This window comes from Mixophyes fleayi, chromosome 4 (genome assembly GCF_038048845.1).
Source record: "Mixophyes fleayi isolate aMixFle1 chromosome 4, aMixFle1.hap1, whole genome shotgun sequence".
Classification (NCBI taxonomy): Eukaryota; Metazoa; Chordata; class Amphibia; order Anura; family Limnodynastidae; genus Mixophyes; species Mixophyes fleayi.
In genome coordinates, this window is record NC_134405.1 from 58,232,997 (window position 1) to 58,242,742 (window position 9,746).

General features: G+C 41.7%; 1 protein-coding gene across 1 annotated transcript; it reads right to left on the reverse strand.

Annotated features, from left to right (window-relative positions):
- Positions 1-8,353: 8,353 nt before the first annotated feature.
- Positions 8,354-9,292, reverse strand: LOC142150683 (olfactory receptor 1G1-like). The gene has a single exon (XM_075205879.1). It carries the CDS (start codon positions 9,290-9,292, stop codon positions 8,354-8,356), a length of 939 nt encoding a protein of 312 aa, XP_075061980.1.
- Positions 9,293-9,746: the final 454 nt, after the last annotated feature.

Here is a 9,746-nt window from a genome sequence, read left to right on the forward strand (position 1 = left end):
TTTGTCAAAGGATTGTAACAGAACTTGGATAGAAAAACTAGAATCAACAGGAGAGTGAATACGTACACCTAACTTGGCCTCTCCACCGTCAGTTAGGTTCGGTCGTTTCCCGGACGCTTAAGACAATTGTTTAGCAAATGACCAGGTTCTCCGCAATAAAGGCATAAATGATTTTTGAATCGCTTCTCTCTCTCTTCCTGAGAGAGCCGAGCTCCTCCCAACTGCATTGGCTCCTCCTCAGACATCACCGGACTCTGAAAACGTGCAACCAGACGAAAAGGAGAACGACGGGTACTCTCCTTCTCCTGAGAGCGCTCACGGAATCTGATGTCAATCTGGTTACATAAAGAGACCAAAGCATCCAGAGAAGTTGGGAGTTCACGACCTGCCAGTTCGTCTTTAATGCGGTCGGTCAAACCCTGCCAGAAGGTAGCTACCAGGGCCTCATTATTCCAACGTAGCTCAGCCGCCATAGTACGAAATTGGAGAGCATACTGGCCTATGGTCAGAGAGCCTTGGTGCAGACGAAGGATGCCAGAAGCAGCGCTGGAAACCCTTCCCGGTTCATTGAAGATATGTCTGAAGGCCTCCAGGAAGGTGGAGCAGTTATGTAGTGAAGGATCATTGTGTTCCCATAGGGGACATGTCCAGGCAAGAACTTGACCGGTCAGTAAAGAAATAATGTATGCTACTTTAGCTTTTTCTGTAGGGACGTTCCCTGGCTTGAGTTCAAACTGGATATCACACTGATTTAAAAATCCACGGCAGGCCTTGGGATCCCCATCGAATTTTGGAGGGTTAGGGATGCGAAGTTGAGAATTTGCCGGGAGAGGAGCAGCAGCACCCTCCTGGGCAGGAGCAGGTTCAGGGGGAATAGGTGGAGGATCAGGTACAGCTGCCTGGATTGCCTGAGCTGAAACAGCACCCTGAAGTGTGTCCAGACGAGCAGACATGCTCTGAAGAAACTGAAGTAACTGTGCCTGGTTCTTTTCCTGTTCCTCTACCCGAGCAGCTAAGTGTTCCAATAACTCCCTAGCAGAGGGGTTCCCGGATCCGTCAGATAGATATGTTGGGGGTCAGAGCAAACTGTTAGGTTTCAAGATTACCTTAGTCAGTATTTACACCGGCCTTCCTAGGGCGCGGAGTCTAACGGCCCTCCCGGTCTTCTCCAAGAACCGCCGCAAGGCAGGGTGAGTTTTGCTGCCGGAGAACCGCAGGTCGCGGCCCCCAGGTTAGCCTACTGATGTAAGGAAAGAGTTCTGTGAGATGGACATACAGAGGCACTGACAGATCCACAGGAAAATTGATAACCGGGATCACTAACCGTATATTCAGAAGGTAGCAGCCTGGAGTAGAAGCTGGTGGGTACGCAGGAATCAATCCTTATGATGTCAACTTTGTGGATTGGCTTATCCCTATCATGTGATCGGGAGAATCGAGCATTTAAACAACTCCCTGAGGATTGACCATCATTACCTCTGATGAAACGGCGGTATTACGCCGAGAAACGCGTCAGGACTTTTGGAATCTGAACTGCATTATTTGGATCATTGTTTACGGACACATTAACTAACCCCGGGGTTCACCTCTAACTATCTTTTCCTGTTTTATTACCATATGGAACTCGGAATCTGCAGGTGGACTTCAACAGGATCTTTTTGGATTTTTTTATCTATCTTTCCAATTGTGGAGATTTTTTTGTCTACCAATCATATCTTTGTGAACATCATCACAGGCACATAATATCAATTGTGTCTTTAATGCATGAGTGAGATGTTATGAATAAGTTTTTTATACCTATTTTATAGGCTACATTTCATCAATACTATTATTATTATTTTTTCTGCCATTTATTGTGGATATCGGTGTGCATGCTCACCAATCCATATGGATGTTATCACAGTCAGTCTGATCAACTGGCTGTTTCATTAACAGTTTACACTGTGTTACATGTTATTGTGGTTCAATAGCATACATATTCATACCAATATATTGGTACCTCAGCTAGTTTTGTGCTTCCAACCATTGTATCTTTTGTCCTTGTAATATTATATTGCAGTACCAGTTTTTATATATGTATTCACAAGCTTTGCATAAGCTATTAAATTGCTAGATATCAAGCTTTGCGCTATTTCTGCAATTTTTATTTTTGTCACCTAGATCAACAACTAGCTAGGGCTCTTCAGGTTCAGATCAGGGACAGCGCAAGTTAATAAGAATATTAAATGAGCACTTTAGAGGAGCAAAAAGTTCACAGATATAAGCGGATCCGGGAACCGTCAGTCCGGTCAAGTTAGCCAGACCTTTAGTTAAATGCGAAAAAACACGGTACTTCTCACTTCAATTCGCCCTAGCGTAAGGGGTAAGATACGTAAAGGCTAGTAAGTGGATATGTTGTTGCTCATGGAAAAGGCTAGAAAGGAATCCATAGCAGCCTGCTCCAGAGGAGGTGTAGTGCTAGAGGCGTTTCGTTGTTTTCCTAACTGGTTAATAGGTTTCTATATGTTTGCGCGATGTTACATAGAGACTAGACCACAGGCCAACATAGACGTTTGGCGCTACATACACCTTATCACAGAAATGACCATCTACGACCGATAATATAGCGTAGATATGATGAGAGATTCATAGGGAAAGTTTCGGGCAAATTAATAATTCCTTTCGCATTTAAGGACGTAGAAACATGAATAGCGCTGATGCGACCTAGTGTATCAGACTCACAAACAACAGCGGACACCAGGTTTCCAGCAAGTATCCGCACACATGCTCAACCTGCCGCGAGGCTCACCCAGCGAAAGAGTGCCCCAGGGGTGCATGGAATGTGGGCAGAGGTTGCAACAACCTCAGAGCCTCTGGGCAAGGCCCCGTCACCCATTAACATCCCAGTTTTGAACAGATGACTTAAATTATTTCCCGATGCCTCCCAGTCCCACTTACTAAAACAAGGTTTTCAAGACGTTTCCGAATACCAACATGCAGGGAAGTAATAACGGCAGCATCAAGCAACCTTAAATCGGCTTACTTATTGCCGGACATACTGTTAGAAAAGGTTCGTAAGGAAGTCAGATTGGGACGCATGGTTGGTCATTTTAAATCGCCACCAATAGCTAATTTAGTAATTTCCCCGGTAGGCGTAGCGCCTAAAAAGATTGAAGAAAAATTCCATCTAATTCAACACCTTTCCCATCCACAAGGGTGCTCAGTCAATGACGCCATCGAGGTCAGCAATAGCTCGGTAGTTTATCAGTCTTTTGATGAGGCCCTTACTTTGGTCAAACATTTCGGAAAGGGGACACAGTTGACAAAGCTGGATATTGCATCCTTGTTTCGACTGCTGCCTCGCCACCCCGATTTATTAAATTTAATGGGATTTATGGCTTCCAGATGGTTTCTACATAGATAGGTGCCTTCCCATGGGTTGTTCGATCTCATGTGCATGTCATGTGCATTTTAGAGAGGTTCAGCTCCTTCCTCCACTGGTGTATCCAGGCAGGTACGGGCCACCATGGGATAGCACACTACCTAGATGACTTTTGTTCATGGGTCCTGCACTATCTTCGGCATGTAGAGACACTCAAGCTTTGTTCAATGTAATGGGTGTCCCAATCGCTCAGGATAAGATGGAAGGTCCCACAACCTGTTTGTCTTATTTAGGCACTGAAATTGACACTGATGCCAGATGCTGCAGGTTACTTATGGATAAGGTCAAGAAATTATCTGACTTAATAGTGGAGGTCCTGTCAGCCTCTTCGAGCCCTCTATGTCGCGTTCAGTCCCTTTTAGGCTCCTTTAATTTTGCCTTTTGGATCATCCCGATGGGTAGAAAATTCTGTAGGAAACTTCAGTTGGCCACGGCCGGTTTAGCTAAGCCAAATGCTAGGGTCCGCCTTAAGAGAGAGCTAAAACAAGATATGCAGATTTGGATGGAATTTCTACAGAGTTTAAATGGAATTCGCATATGGCCTACCCAGGCTATTTCCAGCCCAATCCTTAAGCTACACGCGGAATGTCAAACGCCGTCTCCGCGCTGCCACTCGGTGCAGGAGACGGATGCCCGCATCTTCTCGTCAGCCGTGTCCCATTGCCTAGCAGCGGGACGCTCCTTGTTCCTTGCACGCAATGCGTGCGCATGCTCTGTTCAGTCATGTTCCGTTGCTAGGCAGTGGGACGCTATCCCCGCTCACCTGTCAGCGGTCAACGTGACCGCCAAATCTCCATCACCTAATCAGGATGCACCTTATGGTATATAGAGCACCCTCTGACACATGTTGAATGCCAGAGTATTGGTTTAATCCTGCTCCAAAGCTTCCTGAAATTCTGATCCTGTGTTCTTCGGTTCTGACTCGGCTTCCTGTTACTACTCTCCTGTGTATCGTTTTGGTACCTCGCTGCCCGGCTGGTTTGACTATTTGTCTTGACCTGACTTCTCTCTGGAACCTCCCTGTGTACCGCACCGCTCCTTTGGCTTTGGCCGTTGCGCCCTAAAATGAGGGCTTCTACGAAGGCCGTTAAACAACTGAGTCGCTGGAAATCCACAGCTTACAGAAGCTACATTAGACCCCACAGGTGAATCCCCTTTCTCCCAGGGCTGGTCTGCTCGTCACTGTTAGTTAAAGGCCTGATTAGTGGTGCAACTCCAGGGTTTTTATGGGTTTTTACCTTCGTTTGGGTTACCTCGCTGCCCCAACCCCCCTCTCCCCTCCCCTCCCCATCGTATATCTCACACTGCAAACTCGTATTAAGAGCTTCATTTCATTTGCCTTAGGTTTCACCCCCTTGAAGATCAAGATTTGTATCATGGGACATTCTTTTGTGTACTGGGCGGCTAGTCACCATTTATCCAAAGGCCTGGAGTTCCTTCCCCTTGCCCGTTAACATCAGGTGGGTAGGGAAGAGAGGATTAAAATGGGAGGCTCTTATTCCATTAATTGAGGATGAAATTAAGAACCAAGGGTAACCAGACATATTAGTGATTCACCTGGGAGGGAACGATATAGGCATAGGTAAGTCACTGGGCCTGATTGTAGCTATAAGAGAAGATTTATTGACCATTCGATCAAGATGGGCTTCAATTACTTTGCTGTGGTCAAATATTATCCCCCGAATCACAGGGAGATCCCCGGTCCCGGGCAAAAAGATGGGCATAGTTATGAGAAAGCTGAACATGTCCATAGGGATAGTCATAAAAGAGCTAGGGGGTTTGTCTATTCCTCATCCTTTAATAAGGGTGGAGCAAGGTCATCTGTTTCGGCAAGACAGTGTTCATTTGAGCAATGAGGGAATGGCTATCTTTATTGGGCAACTTTTTGCACAGTTGATTAAGGCAGTGAGGTCACGTAGTGGAGGGCTGTGACTTCGCAGGAAGTCTCAGCTTTGGTAGGAGAGTGGGCAGTCAGCGATTAATAAGCAGATGGTGTTACCGGTATGGCTGGGGTCATTGCCCCTTCCGAAGAATCACGACTCATGGTCCTTCTGAGTGAAGGGCGGGCCTCTTGGCAGGCTTTGAGCGGGCGCCAATGTCGAGTCCAGGAGGGTTGCAGTCGCCTCATTAGCCCAAATTTTACACTAGTCAATCGTAAAGGAGTTTACTCCTGGGACCAGTGGGTAATGGTATGACCTTCCACTGTTTGACTTTGTCTTTCAGACTGCTGACTGCTCTGCTCTCAACGCCAAATCTAGTTTACTTCATTTAACTAAAATAAACTATTACCTTTTGCCAATTTATATACGTTGTCCATGTGTTTATTCATGATTTAAAGTAATAAGAAATACTTTCCGTTAATGGTTTAAGGACATGGAGAAGGACATATGATCTATGCAGTTTATTGTTTTATTCTATTGTATATTTTCCAAATATATTTTTTTTTTCGTGCTAAGTGCAAAATCCTTCCATAACAGTGCTGGGACAATGGAAATAAGGCTGTAGCTGGGCCGGTAATGTGATATTCGTATGGAGTTGTCCCTGGTAGTCACTGGAGAGTACTACTCTTCGCTGGTCAGTATGGGTAATAGCCAAAGTTCACCCCCAGTATTGTTTCATATGCATATTCTTATACAGCACTGTGACTATTTTTACAAGTTAATCAATACATATGTGACATTTTAATTGAGCACAGCCATGACAATTTACACATCGAATTCATTAATTAATCTTAATTTCTTTAGCCGTATTATTTGCACCCGCTACAGGGCAGGAGCAACTGCTGATTGATAGTGATGACTGACACTAACACACTGTCTGCTGACACATTAAGGAGAATTACAGACTGTTATAACAGCTTCCAAACAAGGGAAAAATTATGTGATTGTTGACTCAACTTCAGTTATGTTTAAGTTTTTAAATTTCACGGTTTCTTGTGTAAATTATGTATATGGTACATCAGTAATCAAACGTCAACTTCATTATTTTTTTTCTCTACTATGAAACAGAGTACCATGCTGATGATTTTTTTTGTGGTAGTAATTTATACCTTTAATAAGCACCTAAAAAGATTGGGTTATCTAATGTTGATTTAACCTAGCGTTTTTAATTATGTTCGAAAAGCTTGCTGTTACTCGAAACGAATAGCAGATAAATTAATTTGTTTTTTTGGGGTTTTGGATTCAGGAGGAAAAGATACTTTAGGGGTCCAAATTTTGTGGTGATTCCTTATTAAACACCAGTGATACTTCAAATAAACGAGAATACATAAGACATGATTAGTAAATAGTATAATACATTGAAAAATCAATATTTCGGAAACTAATGGTCAGACAGTCAAGATATTTGTCAGAAATAGTTTTTTGCACATCCTCTCTTATCAAAAAATAATTTGTAAAAATCTGAGATGGGTGGTGGATATTTCATTTGTTGGGGGTGATCTGATGTGGAATGGCCCAGCATTCAGTCACCTCTGATCTAGTGTATATTTTTGGTGATTTTATGAGCTTTGAATGTCTTGTGGCGCCAAAAAAATTCTGAAATGGCTTCTCACCTAAAAAAACTCATCTCATCTTTGTGGAACTTGTGTATAGTTAGGTACATTATGGTGCCTATTCTGCAGCACTCAGGAATGTACATGTTTTACCCAAGTCTGATCATCATTATCTGCAAAGTTTCCACGCTTCCATATAAAGCTCATAACAAGCAGGTGCATGATCCTACTTTTTCTTGCATCATTAATTGCAGGAAACTTGCATTGTACCTTCTACAATCACTGAAATAAAAAAATCAAATAACGTATTCGCTGCTATGGCTTCCTGCATATTTGCATTACTCCAAGAACCATTTGTTTTTGTTTTCTTCTCTTTTTATAACTAAATTATATACTGTTTTTTTTTTTTATAAAAACAGTGCATTGACATTCTTAGTTTACATTTTTAGAAGTTTATTGTTATAATTACATTATAAATGACATAGTTTTTGTTTGTTATATTATATAGAGATCAAATGAAGGAAGAAATCTGAACAAACAGGCTTTCACCATTATAAGGTTCTCAGGTTTTTCAGACATGGAGATGTCTATTTTCTCACATATAATCACCCTTTAATAAAATCCCAGAACACTTTTTTGAAACTTGGCTCCACACTGGTTATCTTAATTGTGTCTGATAATGACTTGAAAATGTTAAAATCAAACAAAACCCGCAAATAAATACAAGCAATATAAATATATTAAAAAATAAACAGACAAGAAAGGCAAACTAAATCAACCTGTAGTTTTTGTCTATCATCAAATACTACGTTTCTATGATTCTGTGCATCAAAGCATAAAAGGGCTTCGTTCAATTGTAAATATGTTGTGGACACATTGGGCCTGATGCTGAGTTAGGAGCAAAGCAAAAACAAGGAGCAAGATTGCACCTGGAGAAACCATGTTACAATGCAAGGGGTACAAACTGATTTCTTTTTTGCACGCAAGGAAAATACTGCCTGTCTTTAATGTAGCACACAAATACTTGATAGCTTTATTTTTACACTGAAATTAATGTTGATCTATGACATGCTGTATCCCATTTATACATCTGTCCCTACATTTCAAATTTACCTCTCCCTCCAATGCAACATGGTTTTGCCAAGGTGCAAATTTGCTCCTTTTCTTTTCTTTGCTCCTAACTCAGCATTAGGCCCATTGTTGGATCTGGTCCTTTAGGGGAAAACGTAAATTCACAAATACATGGAATTCAGAATAATGTAAATGATAGAACACAAACAAAACCTGATTCTCTTATAACGGTGACTGTACGACACTGCGTGATATGAAGAAAGATATCAGAACTTTAATTATGGAAATGGTAAAGGTTCAACTTTTATTATAGGATAATAATAGATGATTAACAATGTATAAATTTCCAAATGTTAGCTTCATTATTTTTAAAAATAAGGTACGTTCTGTCTGAAATTCAATATTCTTTTCATAGCGTTTATGATGTCTTTATTCCTCAAACTGTACACTAGTGGATTTAGCACTGGAACCAAAGTAGTAAACAGCACTGAGAGGAGCTTGGCTTGTTCTGGGTTATTTTGCATGTATAAGCACATGGAAGGACCATAGTACAACACAACAATTGTTATATGGGAAGTACAGCTTGAGAATGTCTTGTTTCTCCCAACTGAGGACTGAATTTTTAGGATGGTGGAAATGATCCAGACATAGGAAGTCAAGATCAACAGAAGAGGAATCGCCTCAGTAAATATTACATCTATAAAAATACATTTTCTGAAGAATGTGGTGTCACTGGAGGAAACGATAATCAGGGCTTCTATCTCACAGAAGAAATTGTTGACTTCACTGAAGTGAAAGAAAGTCAAGTTACTTACAAAATAAATAAGTATTAAACCATTGAGTGCAGGCATAAACCATACGGGGAATGCTAAAAACATACAAACTTGTTTACTCATAACCAGAGAGTAATGTAGAGGGAAGCAAATTGCTACATATCGATCAAAGGCCATTGCTATCAATAGGAAGCTTTCTGTAGCAGCAAAGAAGAAAAATAAATATAACTGGGCTATGCAGGCAGTGTAAGATACAATATGGTCACCAGTGTGATAAATATACATCAGATTGGGGAGAGTTGTGGTGACATATAAGATATCCAATATTGACAGATTGCATAGGAAGAAGTACATGGAAGTGTGTAGCTGGGGCACAAGGCACACCAGTGTAATAATAACAAGGTTACCAGTGAGAACACTCAGATACATCAGTAAAACTGCTATGAAAAGCACAGTACTCCCATTTTCTGATGTGGAGAATGCCAGGATGTAGAATTTAATCTGTGAAGTGTCATTTGTTAATTCTCCATTCATTTTATGTCCTGACAGAAATGTTCTGGGTCCAAACTGAAAGCAAAACAATATAATATCTTCTCAAAAATATGTTCTCATAAAAAATACCCCTTTAGTCATTATTTCCTTGTATGCTACTATAGCTATCGCATAGTGAGCTGTTCATGCAAAAAGCACCATGTGAACAACATAAAATGTATTAAGGTGTATTAAGCATACTTGCCAACTTTCCCGGAATGTCCGGGAGACAAAATCCGGGTAGGTTTCCCAGACTCCCGGGAGAGCTGACAATTCTCCCGCATTTGCCCACGTCCTAGTGAAGTGAGCAGATTTCAAGCCTCCATGATGCGATTCTCCAGGAATTGCAACATTTTGGCCCACTCCCCCATGATAAAATTACGCTTTTGTGCCATTACATCCCAGGGGCGGGGCCAAAATGATGCTTCTGTGGAGCCGCGCCCCATCACACCCACCT

Excerpts from the sequence above, each read along its gene's own strand:
- LOC142150683 (XM_075205879.1), bottom strand. The coding sequence starts at position 9,292 with ATGAATGGAGAATTAACAAATGACACTTCACAGATTAAATTCTACATC.